Source organism: Hypomesus nipponensis, chromosome 27, assembly GCF_054491055.1.
Source record: "Hypomesus nipponensis isolate SF chromosome 27, ASM5449105v1, whole genome shotgun sequence".
In the NCBI taxonomy this organism is placed as follows: domain Eukaryota; kingdom Metazoa; phylum Chordata; class Actinopteri; order Osmeriformes; family Osmeridae; genus Hypomesus; species Hypomesus nipponensis.
In genome coordinates, this window is record NC_140387.1 from 11,475,951 (window position 1) to 11,494,027 (window position 18,077).

The window sequence follows — 18,077 nt, forward strand, 5'->3', positions numbered from 1 at the left end:
TTTCCTAAACTCTTGACACAGTTAGCACAACATCCGTCTGTGTTGGCTATACAATTAACACAATATGTTCAAAACCTAACTTATTGGCTAAAGCCAAAGTGAACAGCTGTTCATATTTAAGTGATAAGGTACTCGAGGCAGTACTTTATCGTCAATAATGTACGGGTTCCCTGGAACCCGTACATTATTGACGATAAAGTACTGCCTCGAGTACCAGCGAAAATTATAAATAGTAAATAGAAAATAGTATAAATAGTAACAGACCAGGTCATGTAATTGCGTGGCTACAAAGCTAAAATTAAATAAGTGGATGTATAGTTTGCAACTAATGTCTATACCTGAGCTTCCGTCCAACGTTTCAGTAGCTAGACCAGCTAGTTAGGACTGATAGCACGGGACAGTGCAATATTATTGCTCAAAAATTAACCGAATGTTGCTAGTCTAGCTTGCTAACCAATAAATTGCTGCACACCAGTACTTGTAGAAAGGTATTTTTCTTCTGCAACATTTTTGTTATTTTGAGTGCGCACTAATATGGAACGCTCCCGTTTTAAGGTAAATGTAATAAGGCGTACAGTACTTTATCGCTCAATAATGCACACCCCGGAACTCCCTGTCAACCAATCAGAATGCTTGATTTCATCCACCCGTATTATAATGTAAATTGAAACACAAACATATTCCCTGTATTGTATTCCATTGCTACTGAGAAACAGCTGGTTGAAGTTATGCAAATACTAGGAAACACGTAGGTGTTGACATTCTTTCAGTCGCATGACCATAAGGTATATACAGTAAGAGGACCTCTTTGGGCATATCTTATTTTGAAAAACAACAATACAGAGAAACACGAAGAAAGAAATAATATGTAATGCCTGCACGAGGGAGAGGAAGAGAAGTACCAGGACATGGGAGAGGAGTGGGGCAAGTGAGAGGAGTTAGAATGTGTGGTGGTGCGGTGAGAATTGCCAGAGCTAGGGTAACTGATGAAACATTGTAAATGGCAGCTATATAGCATATTTCTTGCAGTAATGTCCTGTTGCAACTGAAGCCTTTACTGCAGCAATTTTGTTTCTGTCTTCTTTTTTCAAGAGTAACCGTACATTCTATAAAGCTACTCTGAGATGAATCATTCATCTTTTGTTCTGAATTTCTGCAACAAAAGAAACAAAATGCATGCATTTACCTAACCCAACAAAACAGAAATGTTAAGAGCCTTCAAAAGAAACGGCATTGCAAAACAATCTATGATCCATATAATGTGAGACCTGACACATACTGTATAATAGAATGCAGTTTCTGTAATTTCATCTGATGTTAGTGTTTGTTATGACATGTGCTATGATTGATTAAATGTTCCTGTTGAAAGCAAACATGTGTTAGTGCTTTGGTAGACATGGTGTATTGTTGGTGTATTTTTGTGTTATGAAAATGAGTGTTTGAGTTTAGTTTACAATGTGTGGTAGGGGTGTTGGTGCATTAGGAGTAACAAGGAAACTTGTTTGATGTATTGAAAAGATTGTCATAGAGATTGTAAAAAACTGTAAACTAGCCTTGCTTTGCCTTCAATAAAGGGAGTCCGGTGGCTATGCGGTTAGGAAATCGGGCTAGTAATCTGAAGGTTGCCAGTTCAATTCCCAGCCGTACCAACATGATGTTGTGTCCTTGGGCAAGGCACTTCACCCTACTTGCCTCGAGGGGAATGTCCCCGTACTTACTGTAAGTCGCTCTGGATAAGAGCGTCTGCTAAATAACTACAAATGTAAAATTCAAATGTTAACAGGGAACTTTTGCCATCAAATAATAAGTGACTTATCACTGTATTTATAGACCCAAAGTAGGCGTATTCCGTACACTAGGACTACACCACACAATGGTATTTATTGCTCCTGCAAAATGTTGCAGATCTTTCCCTGAGGAGGGAACACATCTTCCTTGACCACACCGATTTATTTGCAGAGAGCAACGAGTAGGCTACCTGTTGGAACACTTTGGGCTACCTAGAGCAGTCCTCATGGATATTTGTAACAGTCAACTGATTTGTTTTTTTGCTTAAGAATTCAGATTAAAGTTAAACCATTAATTTTTTCACTTTATCAGTTCTGCGCACTTCTCCAGATACAGCGTTCACTGTGTTGTACTTTTTATTTCAGGAATAAAACTATGCGTAGGCTGATTCGTGTTGAACACCTTGCATGTAATGTTAAATAACCACGGCTCAAAGACACAGATCTCGTGATCACACATCACTCATAAGGTTGCCAGGTACAAACATAATCCCAGACTAACAGACCACTTCTACAATATACCACATCCTCTTTTCCAAGTACGATAGTCCCCTTTGACTGAATAACTGGACCTCAAAATAATTTCAGCAAGTGACATTGGTCACTAACAACCATTCTTTTTATGCATACAATATGACCTGAGAAACACAAACTGATTTGCATAAAACTCATATCTGTTTTAACTAATATTATTTGGTTAACTAACATGAACTTAAACTTAACCCATCAGCAGGTCACACTCATCAGCATTAGCTCATCTCAAAGTCCTTGTACTTTGAAGGAGTTCTGTCTCCCGCTTCTGGTGCTTTGGATAGGAGTTGATGGAGAACCTGTGCTCTCTTCCCAGGCAGGTGCACTCTGGTCTTGCTGTGGGCTGAGAGGTGGTTCTGAGTCCTCCTTTGGTAAGGCTTCTGGCTGTTCAACTAGCTCAGACTCAACATCTCTCTGCAGATTTGGGTGGATTCTCCTTAGATGCCACCTGTTTCTCCTGAAAGCGACACCACTGGGGGTTTGCACATCATATGCTCGCGGCTCCCCTCTTTTGCTTATGACTGTTGCTGGTTCCCATCCACGTAGTGTTGTCATGAACTCCAGGAGTGAACTCAGGCAGAGGTTTTGAGTTATAGTTGTAATAGTGTTCCTGTCTTGCTTGCAAATGTTAAAGCTTTGACTGAAATCCTTCTGGTATGGCGGGTTGTAGCACAGCTGTAGCGATTGGCAAGGTACTTTGCAACACTCTTCCCATCAGTACTTATGCGGGGGAGAACTCTGTACCAGTCACTGGTGTGTTTCTGAGTGACAGGAGAGCCAAGTGTGGATCTGTACCTGTTTGCGTTGCCTTTTTAAGTGCATGCTTTCTGTCTTTACCATCCTCTCTGCAAGGCCATTTTTATTGAGGATATCCTGGACTGGAGTGGACGAGCTTTATACCCCATGAAGCTGCAAACTGTCTTATGTCACAACTTGCAAAAGGAACATGGTCGCTTACCAGCTCTTTTCCATGCCTAGCAAAGACCGCTTTCATCTTGCGTATGACCGTTTGGGCAGTCTTATCAGGGAGATGGAGCACTTCTGGGTATTTTGACAAATAATCCTCAAGTATAAGGTATGACTGTCCATGGAGCTCGAAAATGTCTGCCCCAATCTTCAGCCACGGCAGCTCAGGGACCTCATGTGGGATAAAAGGCTCTTCTTGATTTTGTGGCTGAAGCTGTTGACATGGAGCACAGGTTTCCACCATGTGCTCAATGTAATGTGTCATCTTTGGCCAGTACATCACCTTCCTGGCCTGTGCTTTCATCCTCTGTATACCTTGATGTGCAGTCTGTCAAGCATCATCTGCCTCGCACTCAGTGGAATCACAATCTTATCAGTATTCCATCCCCGATGCTGATGGCAGTTCGCATAGGCCAGTACTGGTAGAGGTTAGTGGCAATGCTGCTTCGTTTATTGGGCCACCCATTGTGGTGCATTGCGACTACCTGCTGCAACACGTTATCCGCCGCTGTGGCACTCTTCAGTGTCTTGAATGTCAGCGTCCATTGCAGTTGTGGCCTCCATTGCATGAACTACTCTCTCTTCAAACAGATCCTCCTTTACTTTGTCATTGTTGCCCTCAAAAAAAGCACGAGACAGGGCATCAGCGACATCCATGTCCTTGCCAGCAGTGTATACTATATTCAGATCATAGCGTTGGAGCTGCAATAACATGCGCTGTAGGCGTACCGGTGCTTTGCTTAGATGTTTCGTGAAGGTTATTTCCAGCGGTTTGTGATCTGATTGGACTGTCACTGTGTTGCCGTAAACATACAGGTGAAAGCGTCACCAGCTCCTTCTCAATCTGACTATAGTTTTTCTCAGATTTGGTAAGTGCACGTGAAGCATAAGACAGCGGACTACCCTCTTGTAGAAGACAAGCACCCAGTCCATCTTTTGATGTCACATTGTATGGTGAGAGGCTTGGACTGACCATAAAAGTTGAGCGCAGCTTCTTTTCTTAGCAACTGTCGTAGTGGGGCAGTTATTGTGGCCTTATTTGGAATGTACTGGCACAGATATCTTGTCATTCCCAGTAGGGCTGTCCCCACTTAGTCGACTAGTCGATTTTCTGGTCGATATGCTCTTGGTCGACTAAGATTTTCTTAGTCAAGCTGCCATATGGCAGTGTGAGATCTGATTTCCGCTTGTCATCATTGCTGAATTAACGAAATGTTCAACAGAAATGGTAGATTATATTATTTAAGACAAACAAACCATCAAAAAAATATAGAATTTAAAAGAAAGGTGTTACTGTTTTTCCTTTCATTAATCTGCGCTTTGTTTTAGTTTGGTATTTTGCACACGGCACGAGGACAATTGGCTGCAGAACTACAAACTCTGCCATAGCCTACTTTGTTGGTGTTATCAGTCAAAATAGCAAAAAAATCTGTGGTTTGGCAGCATTTCATTAAAGTACATTTACAAAGTACTGGGTGACTCGAAAAATCATATATCTCTGGGCACTGGATTGCAGGGCTTGATATTAACTTTTTGAGGCTCTTGGCCTTTGGACAAATACATTTACGTTTCACTTGTCTATGCACAAAAGTCAATTGAACCCGATAGTCTTAAATAGCCTGACCAAGCGATCGGGTAAAACTAGCCTGGCTAACGGAGGTCGCTTTCTCAGGCATATGACGAATGAAACAGGCTCGGTTAAAGAAATCTAGACTCGTATCTACATTAGGCAGTCCTCCGTGACGTTTCTGGTGTAGTATGGAGTGAAATACAACATCGTGCACACTGCCAGTGAGCCAGTCTGACTGAGGCTAACGTCAAAACAGTGTAACAGGTATGCAGTCTCACTCAGATTGCCAGTTTAAACAAATCAGAAAAATAATCGGACCAGCTGGCTAAAAGCAGAATTCCCATACCTCTTGAAAGCTGCCCTGCTCAACTTTTTAGATGTATAATTGACTGTAAAACTGAAATTATGAACTTTGTGACATGACATGAATGGTTGCCGCTCGACAATGCGGTCTGTACCGGGTGACATTCTCACTCAAATTTCAAGACTTTCGTGACCCGAATCAAAATTCTGATGCGACAGATCAATGGGTAATCGCTTTCTCTCTCAAAGGCTGTCCTCCTCGACCCTTTTGGTCTTTTTAAATCTAACTATTTGTATTATCTGTGTGGTCCGTTTGCCATTTAAAATGCTATCCTTTCCCGGTTTTCTGCAGCCACATTGCGCGCGCATCCCGAATGTTTACAAACAAATAATTGGTCTATTAGTAGGCTATTAGCGGCTGAATCTGAAGCGGCTGTGTTTGTGGGGCTTGGGAGCAAGCGATCGTACCTGGGTGAGTGCATCAAACAACGTCTACTGCCCGTCGGACATTGCTAATGGAGGCACTTGTTTCATGGCTGTAGTACACACCGTACAAACCACAAAACAGTTAGCGGAGGATACAAACTTTTCAAGGAGTATGCTCAGAGACCTACCCCGCCTCCAAAACCTGCTGCCTTTAAATAACTACTTTGCGTGCTGTGAGAGGGCTAGTTCGGACTTCGGATATGAAACGTCAAAGGAATTGACATGTATTGTTGCTAAACAGCGATTGTTGATTGTTTTATTATTGCTTATATCTGGTAATGTGCAGCCTAACCCTGGCCCTGAGCTGCAGTGTATTCAGACGCCAGCTGACTTCATATCCTTGCCTGGTCTACATATTATGCATTTAAATGTGCGAAGCTTGTTACCAAAAATTGATAAGTTAAGAATATGGGTCAAATCATTAGATGCTGACATCATTGTGATATCCGAAACATGGCTTACAAAATCAATTATTGATGATGACATTAACTTGGATGGTTACAATGTTTATCTTGCTGACAGGGCAAAGAAAGGTGGAGGAGTTGCCTGTTATGTGAAATAAAAATTTGTTGTCAAGGTGGTTCTGTCTAAATCGATTTGCAAGCAGTGGATGTTGAAATTTCGAAGGGCCTTTGTATGACTGTTGTTGGGTGTTATAGGCCTCCATCTGCTTCAAACGAGGCATTACAGTGGCTGATACACCTTATATCCCGACTAAATTATGGTGAAATTGTTTTAACTGGAGATCTTAACTGGGACTGGCTTATGCCTGTGGCTAATGATTTTAAATCTCTTTGTGATTTTGTTCATCTTACCCAGTTAGTAAATTCACCAACTCAGCCAAATCCTAAGTGCCTTGAGAAGTCAACATTAATTGACTTGATGTTAACTATTGTTCCTCGTAAATTCTCAGCTGTTGGTGTTTTCTTGACTTAAGTGATCATTGTGTTGTTGCTGCTAGCAGGAACACTAAGGTCCCTAAATTAAAACCATGTATCATTTATAAGAGGAATCTTAAACATTTTAATGAACAAGGGTTTTATTATGATTTGTTTAATTTTAATTGGTGGAGGATAGAGCTAATCCCTGATGTGGAAACTGCCTGGTCTTTTTTTAATGATGGTTTTCATAAATATACACGCCCCTTTTAGGAAGTATAGAGTACAGGGACGTGAAAATTCCTGGTTCTCCGCTGATCTAGCAGACAGTATTCATGAGCTTGGGCTAAGGCAAGAACAACAGGTTCTGCCACTGACTGGCTTGGGTTTAGGAAACTAAGAAACACATGTTCCTCTTTTATCAAGAAAGCAAAATCTGAATATTATTTGTCTATTACTACTGAAAATGTAAATAATCCGAGGAGATTCTGGAAAACTATAAAATCCCTCTCTGTGAGTAAGAACTCACACGTTTTACCTGTTTTTGTTATGAAGGACTCTGTCGCTGTTCATGACAAAATGGAGATACTGAATTGTTTCAACACACACTTCATTTCTTCTGGCTCTCTATTTGACTCTTGAAGTCCAAGGTCTGTGAAACCTTGTACTGAGGTTCCAGTTTATACTGGTCAGCCTTTTAATTTTACACCACTTCCTGTGCAGGAAGTTCATAAAGCCTTAAAAAGCCTAGATCATAGGAGCAGCATTTCATTAGCAGCATTCATCCCCTGCAGGGCCTGATTGTATAGACCCTTACTTTTTGAAATTGGCTGCTGATTTTGTTGCAGAGCCACTTACATATATTTTCAGTCTGACAATGAAAAACAACGAATTACCAATGAAATGGAAATCGGCCTTTGTTCTTCCACTGTTTAAAAGTGGTGACCCAGCTATTTTAAATAAATATAGGCCAATATCTAACTTATCTGTACTTGCAAAAATTCTAGAAACTCTTGCCCAGGTAGCAAAATGTGTCTGGCCCATCTCTGGGCCCCATCCTTGCTCCAGTTCTGGTCCAGTTCTGGCTGCGTCCCCGGCCCAAAACTGGTCCACATACTGAAATCAGACACATACAATGTGTTCTGGCCCAGATGCGGCCCCCACCCTGTAAAATTGTAATATTGTGTTATGTGGCCCAGGTCTGGCCCAAATACTGTAAAACTGTTCTGGTTGAGTGTCGGCTTGGTCCCCGGCCTAGTTCTGGCCCAAACACTGTAAAGCATTGTGTATTGTGTTATGTGGCCCAGGCCTGGCCCAAACACTGTAAAACTGTTCTGGCTGAGTGTTGGCTTTTTCCCTGGGCCAGATGTGGCCCAAAAATGGCTACATGTATTCATTTTAGAAGGAAAAGATAAATTATTATTTTTTTAAATATATAATCTTTAATAAAAAATATAGTTCACTATCAGGAAGATGTATGTAAAAAAATTATATATATGTATGTATGTATGTATGTATGTATGTATATATATATATATATATATATATATATATATATATATATATATATATATATATACACATATGTATGTATGTATGTATATATATATATACACATATGTATGTATGTATGTATGTATGTATGTATGTATATATATATATATATATATATCTTACATTATCTCTCACAACCACCCACCCATGTTACAATCATTTTAAACCACTATGGACAAATCACAATTAAAAATGATTTATTCAACTTATGTACAAAAACAGAGATTGAGAAAAAAAAACTGATTAAGAAACAATTTAAAATAGAACATGAACCAGCAAAACCAAACAACAAACTGATTAAAAAACAATTGAAAATAGAACCAATAATAACAAAAAAACTTTATATACATATATACATATTTAAAGATCCTTGAGCATTCGTCTTTTTCTCCCTCCCTCCCTCCCGATCCAAAGCCAGCTGAAGCCACCTCTTCATAGTGGCCTCAACGTCCGCCTCAGCAGCATTGGCCGTGAGGGGGTTCCTTCGAACAGCAGCTTTGAAATAAAGCAATACATTTTGTAAGATCACTGTGAAATCTCAAGCATTGGTTATGCTTCTACTATGGTCCTTTTTGCACCGGTTTTATCAGTTTGATCACTTAAATCTAAATCAATGCACAGCCAACATGCACATGCACACATGTAAATAGACACTCACACATACAGACATTCCTTGCCTCCAAGTTATGCATTATGCACACCTTGCCGTGGATTAGTCCTTACATATCATCTGGAAGAGACAGGTAATTATGTTGGTAAACAGATGTACTTACCGATCACAACCGCCCTGAGCAGCAGATTGGCCAGGGAAGTTTTGCCATTTACTCCCCGCCAGTTCATCCGGATGGCGAGAGAGTTGGAAATTACTCTTTTTAATATTCTCCAGGTGCAGTCACGCACATCTGCCCCCCCAATCAGTCCCAACCAGTTGACCTGAATCAGATAAAAAAACTATATTATATTTATGTAATCATATTCAAAGAAACTATGAATAAACATCAACTGTGGTTGCAGTTAACCTGACCCGTGTGTTTTCCATGTTTTCCTCCTCTACCAAAAATGTGAATTGTTCCCTCATATCAAAGTGGTGTTTCAGTAGCTGTGTAATAGTGAAATTGTTACGGGATTAAATAAATACAAATTCTCACCAGTCTTTGGTTGTACTCAGGATTTATGAGTTTTTCCTCCAGACTTAGGAGTTGAGGAAGGTCTTGCAGAGGCAGTAGACCTTCCTCGATGTTGCCTGGCTGGACCTGCACCTCTCGGTGCTGGAGAATCCGAAGGATCTGATGTTGTTGGTCCAGCACCATCTCTAATTCCTTTAGGACCTCCCTCAGTATGGCTATAATATAGAAGTATAACAATAATGTTTTTAGATGAATACACTACAAACCTATACAACTCCATCCTCAAGGCCCATTCACACCAAAGACGATAACAATAACTAAGATCCAGTTATAGAAATCGTTCTATATATAAAACAATAGTCTAACGGAACAATATAGTTTGGATCACTTCAAAACTATTTCTTTCCAGATGATTAACAAAAAACACAAATGCCAGTAATATGGTTGAGAAGTGATCACTATTGACCCTACCTGGTTCTGCTGTTTGCTGGGGTGGGCCTGGCAGCACTACAAGAAAACAATATATTTAGGAAGTGAGGAAACATTATCTACAAAATGAATACCTACAAAGGAAAGTCAATTAGAAAACAAAAGAATACATTCACATGTTGAATTGATAGGCTCCCAATTTGAAAGGAGCTCTGTAAAAGAGCATTCACGTGTTGCAGCTGCTAAATTGGGGATGGTGGGGACTGCAGGGTAGGCTATCGGGGGGGCAGGTGGACATGTTATTTTAGGGGCCGGCTCGTCTTCCGAGTCCTCTTCAGGGGTGTTAGTCCGGACACTCTTCCTATAAAAAAAATGTATCAATGTAAAAAACAACTGTAAATATGACCTCAAAGCATCAAGGAATAGTATGGTACCCATACGTTTTGCGCCTTTGTGGCCTTTGAGGCCCACTCCCACATTCAGCATCTGATTGCAGGTCAGACCATGTCTCCGCTTCTTTGGCCTTCCTCCTGCCCTCTTCATAGCTGTCTGTAAAACACAGTTACATTTAACCTTATTAGACTCAGGCTAAGAATTACACAAACACCATTAGAAATACAGTGTTGAGCCAAACAACAGGTCTGTTATACTGGCAAGTGAAAAAATATAATCTAGGGACCACAGCATGCTGCAATTGACCAATCAAAGTCATGTATTCTGGAGGGTTGTGTAACAATTACCTTAGCTAATGGTCATGCATAAACTATATCAGAATAAGTGAAACCTAGGTTTAAAATGTCAAATTTACCTGTTATATACATTGTGCGGACCTCCCACCGGTCCCAGTCAAGGCTAAGAGCCATTAGGGTCTTGATGGCCTGGTGGAGGGCCATGCCCCTTAACCCTCGTGCTGCCTTCGGGTCACATGACCAAAAGGTTCATAACGAACCATCGTTGTGTTTACCCAATTTTACCCAATACAAAAGCAATTTTTTTTTTTTTTTTTTACCTTCGCAATGTGGGGGGTCTGAGACAGCCCAACGGTTAAAAGAAAATGCTTCACTTTGTTTTTGTATGCGGTAAAGTTGTCGCAAACGACGGTGGGTCACAACGACTGATGGGTCAGAATGACCCGAGGAGAACACAAGGATTAAGTTTGGCCAACCACACTGGCCATTCTCCTCCCGAATTGCTGGGACCAGCTCCACCTCACGAGTTTCCAAAAACTCAACAATTTTAAACATTCTGTTTGAAACAAATCTTAGTTATTGCAGGTAGGTATGGTACCAACACAAATAACTGACAACATCTGACCAACGTGAAAACTGAAACTATTTACAACCTCAAGTAAACAAAATAGCTGTGCTTGGGTATACAGATCTCAGCATACATGCAGCCCCCTTGACAAAATAGCACTTGTGTAATAACCGGCTTGTGTGTTAGATGTTTGTGGGCTGTTTACGTCATCACGTAGGTGCGTGCAGCTGTAAAATGCTAAATGACTTGAATGGAAAGATGTTCAATGCAGACGTTTGAAAAGAAGCAGAATTTCCTTTCCAAATAATCGTGTTTGGTGAACAGAATAATACTACATTTGGTTTCCCTTTGGAAAGCGGAGCGAGGTAATTTGTATATACGTTTAACTTGTCAAACTTGTCTTATTCTCATTCCTTTGTAATATTTTACCTTTACAAGTACTATGTATGTAATTGCTAGCAGCACACTTTTGATACATAATTCCTTTGTGCTATAACCTGTGTGTATTTACATTGTTGTATTTGTGCATTATTTTGTATAGTTTTACGGTGTCTACGTGTGCGATGTATCTTGACGCAAAGAAATCAACGTCGAACGGCGATAGCTAAGACATCAGTGAGAACCCTCTGCCTCATCGTGCTTCCACCAAGGGGTCGCTAACAACTAATGACCACAAACCAAGGCTATCCAAATTCCAAGCACCAGAAATCTACACAATATTAACTTTAGCATCAACCAGTCAACGGCAAAACAACCTCCCCAATTCCAGGGAGTCTCCAATCAAGTTATTGGCTAGCCTCTATATTTTACAACCAGGCTCAAGACATCAAGCTTGTAAAGGTAATTATGCACCAGAGGTAAAAAGATAGTGGAGATGCTACTGGCTTTTATATCCCGCTCAGTAGAATGGTGAAGAAATTGCAGACTACAACATTCCTATCTATGCGTTTTTTGGTGCTACATAAACAACTAACTCTACTGGACAGAGAACCAAATGGGGAAAGGACTGTCTTTATCCTGCTGAAAGGGCTAAATTAAATCACTGACACAAGTGCAGTAGTGGCACTGCAACAAATTTGTCTTGCTTTGGTAACCTCACATATTTCTCAACATGGTCAAATAACTCAGTGATTTTAAGAGTAGATGAAATTTTGCCAACCAGGAAGATACCCAACTTACACGAATTCAGAGGATACTCCAAAAATGGTTTGATTACTTCATATTCCCTGAAAACAATATGTATCTCATGCTGACACTGAAGGATGTTGTCAACCAAAACAATGCAACCACCAATCTTAACGCATCTGTCTCCTTCACTTGATACATAAATTTTTGTACCACCTATGAAAAGCTCCTGGAACTAAAGTACTGGCAAGCCCACTATAGAGGGTGGAACTGGGCCACGGTTATGCTCCTTCTGCAACTTTCTCTTTCCATGTGAAGCTTCATCATTCACTGTAAAAGGGGCCATTTCTGAGATCCGCCGAATAACCTGGGCTAGTGGATGATGCGGGGTTCTCACCATCTTTTTGATTTGACCTAAATAATCCTCAAATGGAAATCCCGATATGAGGTCCAGATTGCCGTGTAGCCGATGATGAGAAGACAAGCGGCAGAGTAAGGGCCCTGATGCAATCCACAAATCCAACAGTCTACGTACTACCCCAAGACAGACAAGATGCATGTAATCGTGAGGAAAAGAAGACACCATGCCTATGCCTGCATCAACTAATGGTGACTTCCTTGTATGATGCTCATCATCAGACATCATTTCAAACGACAGATCAGTTCGGACTGGGCTATTGACTGAAGGAAATGTCATCCTATGTTTAAGATAAACGCCTGTTTGGAAACACTTGTCACAACCTGAGTAACCAGTGTGAGATTTTGTTCCTTTAATGTAAGCTCTTGCTGGGGCATCACAGATGACAGAAGTGACCTTTAGGAAGCATTGTTTACCCTTAATAATGAATCCTTTGCTTAGCCCTTGTAACTCACTGACAAGATCTTTGAGATACTCAACCAGACAACTTGGCTTTGAGTTGCCACAAAACAGAGCAATGACAACTGGCTTTTTAACAACCCCCTTTATCAAGCCAAGGATTGGCCAGAACTGGACTGAGGAACTCTTAAACAAAGGTAATCCATCAACATTCAGCTGCAATTTGAATTCATGTCTGTTAGGAATGTGACACCAGATTCTTCCAAAGCTTTTTGCGAAAGCTTTTAAAATGCCAATGTAGTGGTAAGTACCACCAGCAACAACTTGGATGGTGTAGGAGGTAACCGTATTGAGTAGAGTTCTGGCATCTTTTGGTAGAAAAGGATGATACACTCTCAAGATGGCACGAAGTGCAGTCAACGCTACTAAAGACACCCTGAAATGAACTGCCCAGTCACATAGAGACTCAGTAAGGGATGGACTAACAATTTCCATGTCATCATCATCCTGGGAATCATCTTTGCTGTCATATTTTAGTCCCTCATCAGCCTGATCCTGGTATTCCTCTGAATTACTAGCATTATCTGCAGGTCCACAGGCCTGTGGACCTGTGGAGGCTAGATCCACAGCTGCAGACTCACCAGGAAAGGAAGCAAATGTAGAACTTACCCTTTTAACTGCTCGTTTTCTAAGACTACGCCTATCCATGTTTTTTACCTGAGTTGTTTTCTTTCTTTCTACTTTCTTTCGTTTTCTTTCCCCAACCTGAGGAAACAAACAAGTGAGACATCTACATGATGGTGTTGCAAGATAAACATGTATTTTTCTGTTTATATTATAAAATACAGAATGTGGTAATCAATTAAATATAGATAGATATAAAACACAAAACATATTTTAAAACAAATGAGTTAATAGTTTATAAAAGTTGTTTAAAATCTAAGCAGAACATAGTGAATGGTATTCATTCAAAATGTCAATTTATTAAATGACAAACATGACATGATTTGCTGATGACTTATTTGTAGAAATGTTGCCATAACGTTAAGTCCATTCATATTTCTGTTATGAAAAACTTCTTCCATGCCGCCTTTTCCATACTCTAGCGCTTGATCAAATTACTGTAGCATTCTGAAATCTGACACAAACTACTACACAAACTTACTGTAGTCTTAGAGAGAAAATTATTGATCAATAAATTGAATTCCAACTTTAAGTTGGAACTTTTTCGGCTAATGAGACTTAATGAGACCATCGGCTGAAGTTCGACCTGAACGGACTTCAGTTGATGGTGCTACTGAAGCACCGCTCAATTGCACCAGTAACACATAACTTGAACCATAATCGGGGCAGGTGCAATGCAGTACGACGCCATGCCAGAGTCGGTCGACTTAATGAGACCATATAGGCCTACTTCTTCAGCCAACCGGGACTTCAGCCGATAGGGCCGACACTCAGGCTGAAGCTTTGCATCAACAACGTAACGAATCATTTGAACCATAATTGGGCCAGGTACAGTGTGATGTAGTCAGTATGACTACACCATGCCAGAGTGGGCCTGACCAGGTGAGAAAATACTTCAGCCGACCCGGACTTCAGCCGATTGTGCCAACATTCAGCCGGAAGCGGGCCGACAGTGCTTGCTATGTGGGTGTGAGCAAGCAGCTTAAGGAGTTCTTGTACAGCAATGCCATTTTATCACCCTACCAGTCAGGCTTTAGGAAAAAACAAAGTACTATTAAAGCTGCATTGAAAGTGGTCAATGACATTTGTGTTGCTCTTGATAAGAAGCAACATTGTGCGTCACTGTTTATTGATCTCTCCAAAGCATTTGACACAGTTGACCAGGATGTTTTAAGGCTGAGGCTCCTCAACTCAGGACTCTCGGAACAAGCGGTCGCTTGGTTCACGAGCTACCTTGAAAATAGGTCTCAGTGCATCTGATATGAGGGTCTATCCTCTGATATTGCTACCGTCTGTAAAGGTGTGCCACAAGGATCAATATTAGGTCCACTTTTATTTACTATTTATATAAATAATTTGGGCCAAAATGTGGTGGACGCTAACTGTCACTTCTATGCGGATGACACTGTGATATATTGCTGTGCGTCAACTCTCGTGCAGGCAATCGATCTCCTGCAAAATGCTTTTAATGTTGTTCAAGATACGCTTTTTTGACTGAAACTTGTTTTAAATATAGATAAGACTAAACTTATGTTGTTTTCAAACAGTCGGAGTAGGCCACAGAATATCCCTTCGGTGGTCACTCTTGAAGGGAGTGAAATAGAGGTCGTTGACTCTTATAAATATCTCGGTATTCTGATTGATGACTCCCTCACCTTTCAGCCACATGTACAGTACCTGGTGAAAAGGTTGAGGTTAAAACTGGGTTTTTATTTTCGAAATAAGATGTGCTTTTCCAGTAATGTAAAAAAGCGATTAGTTGCTGCTACTTTTTTACCTGTGTTGGACTATGGTGATCTTCGTTATATGCATGCCTCTGCTAACTGTCTTCGTAGGGTGGACGCAACTTACCATGCTTCGCTGCGGTTCATTACAAACTGTAAGGCTCTGACTCACCATTGTGAGTTATACTCTCGGGTAGGATGGCCTGCTTTGGCCACCCGTAGGCTCTCTCATTGGTACACCCTTATTTATAAGGCAATCCTTGGTCTGCTCCCTAACTACCTGTGTGTTTGCATCAACCTGAGAAGTGTCGGACAATATTCTTTGCGATCTCTGGACTTTTTTATGCTCACTGTTCCAAATGCCAGAACGGAAATGGGAAAAAGGGTGTTTGGGTACTCTGCCCCCTCATCATGGAATATGTTGCAGAATGTTTTAAAGCTCAGGGAACTAATATCACTGATTACTTTTAAATCTCGAATGAAAGAAATAGAGGCAGGTTCCCTAATATGTAAATGTTTCTTAAATTAATTCTACGTCACTGTTAGCTCTTAGCTTTTAAGTTTCTTTTAACTTGTCTTGTTCTGTGTTTTTCTGTCTGTAACTCTGTTTTTTTATGCTGCTACCTGTCTTGGCCAGGTCTCCCTCGAAAAATAGATTTTAATCTCAATGGGACTTCCTGGTTAAATAAAAAAAAATCTGCAATGTCCAGCAGCCATTGAGTCAGATTGCGAAAATGTTTGTACGTTTTTTTAGTTTTTTTTAAAAGTTCGATAAGTCGATTTTCAGACGTTTTAGTTAAGTCTTGGTCGACCAAAGAAAATCTTAGTCAGCCCTAATTCCCAGAAGTCTTTGCAGCCCTTTTCTGTCCTCAGGCTCTGGCATGTTCTTGATAGCCTTGAGCACCTTGGATTCATCTGGCTTCACTCCTTTGGACGTGGCCACATGTACCTGACTGTGTCCACTTTGTATCAAATCTTTTCCTTATTACACTTCACATTGGATCTTTGTGCAGTATCCATAACTTTTTGAAGGATGGCATCATGCTCTTCAATAATCGCAGCAGCGATTATCATAATGTCTGCTATTATGTGCATGCCATCAATATTTTGCCATCAATATTTCCAAACGTCTCACAATTCTTTTGCTGAAAAACTTCACTGGTGGATTTCACACCAAAAGGAAGCCTCTTAAAGCGAAACTTGCCCCAGGGTGTGCTAAATGTGCACAACATTGATGAGGATTTGTCAAGCGTTACTTGCCAGTAGCCGTCCTTCTCATCTAAAATTGTGAAGATGCACTTTCCGTTCAACCTGCACAGGACTTGTTCTGGGGAAGAAGAATAAGAAGGGAGGAGGAAAAAGAAGGAGAACGGTCGTCTCTAATGAGATTCGGGTCACTGTGGTAGACCATGTGCTCAACCATGGTTTGAGCATGGGCTGGCCAGAGGGTCCAACCAAATCTCAGCCGCTTCACAGTTGCTGCCATCATTAGTACCTTCAGGATGGAGAACAGGTACGTAATCTATTTGCCTTGTGTACTGTAATACTGCATATCAATAGAATATAGTGTGCTCACAGTATTTGTATTTGGCAGGACTGAAAGAGAACCACACCGTGGAGGAAGAACACACACTTTCACAGCCGAACAGGAGACTGTAAATATGGTTGGTGAGAGAAATGCTATCACACAGGACAAACACAAACTAGGAACCTGGCTGGCCATGCTACATTCAGGAACGTCCAGACCGTCAGCCTCTCTACATTGGACCATATTCTTTGCAGGAATGCCATGCGGATGAAACAGGTGTACAGGGTCCCATTCAACCGGAACACAGACCGCATCAAGGAGTGTGGATGGGCGGGGGGGGGGTGTTGAGCAGGACGGTTTACAGTACTGTACTATTCTGTGTGTACAAAAATAAAACTGCTTGCTGCATATTTGTGTGCTGTTTTATGTTTGACTATGAAAAAAGTAGGCCTCCACAGACAGACATTTTACAAATGCAGAAATGGCTCATTCTCCAGAGTCCTTTTCATTCATATGGTGTGTTCCATTTCTATAATTGTGTTTTCCATGTTGCACTTCAGTGTGCTGTGAATGCTTGGTACTGTGCAGACAAATGCTTAGTTGTGTGTACTCAATGAATGGTATGTATGTGTCATTTGAAAATATGTCTGTGTGTACCAAATGAAAACACGAGTTCCATTTTGTGAACAGTTAAGAGATTTGATGACAGTCATCTTGCAAAGGGAGTGTCAGGTTTAGCATTTTATGTGTGAGGGTTTCAGTTGTGTGTGTGCTGTTTTGAGAAAGACGTTATTGTTTTGAGAAACGTGTGTTAACAATTATGAAAAACTGAAACACATCTAAATATGCCTCAATGTTCCTGCAGGACTCCAGGTCGTCTTTCCTGAGTACCTGCAAGAGAAGTTTGTTCAATCGGCTCTCAGCTACATCATGTGTAACGGCGAGGGAGAGCATGTGTGCCAGAACAGCCAGTGCATTTGCCAATGCACGGAGGAGTACCCCCAGTGCAACTGTCCTATCACCGACATCCAGATTATGGAGAACACTTTGATTGGGATGGCTGAAACCTGGGCCACCTCTTACAAGGACTTTGAGAAGTCAGGTAATTTAAAGTTTATCTAGCCTACTTAAGTGTGTCTTGAGGGATGTAACCATTTCCACGCAAAGACTCCTTCACAAGTTATATGACATGATCCCTTCCTAAGGACTTTGGAAGCTACAAATACCTTATCATAGAGAGGACATGTATCACTTTCTTTCCAAGACGAGATTTATATCTATAATACAGTATAGACTTGATTTTGTTCACAC

General features: G+C 40.9%; 1 protein-coding gene and 1 long non-coding RNA gene across 2 annotated transcripts in view; one reads left to right on the forward strand and one right to left on the reverse strand.

Moving 5' to 3' along the window:
• brinp1 (bone morphogenetic protein/retinoic acid inducible neural-specific 1) overlaps positions 1-18,077 on the forward strand; it is a 122,196-nt gene that overhangs the window by 66,427 nt on the left and 37,692 nt on the right. The window contains exon 5 of the mRNA XM_084694089.1: positions 17,632-17,868. Within this exon, the coding sequence (XP_084550215.1) occupies positions 17,632-17,868 (237 nt within the window). The remainder of the gene's footprint in view (positions 1-17,631; positions 17,869-18,077) is intronic.
• LOC146220805 (uncharacterized) lies at positions 9,237-9,971 on the reverse strand. Its single transcript, XR_014750866.1, has 3 exons — positions 9,862-9,971; positions 9,674-9,709; positions 9,237-9,417 (listed from the first exon to the last, which is right to left on the reverse strand). It is a non-coding gene; the product is annotated as an uncharacterized LOC146220805 (long non-coding RNA).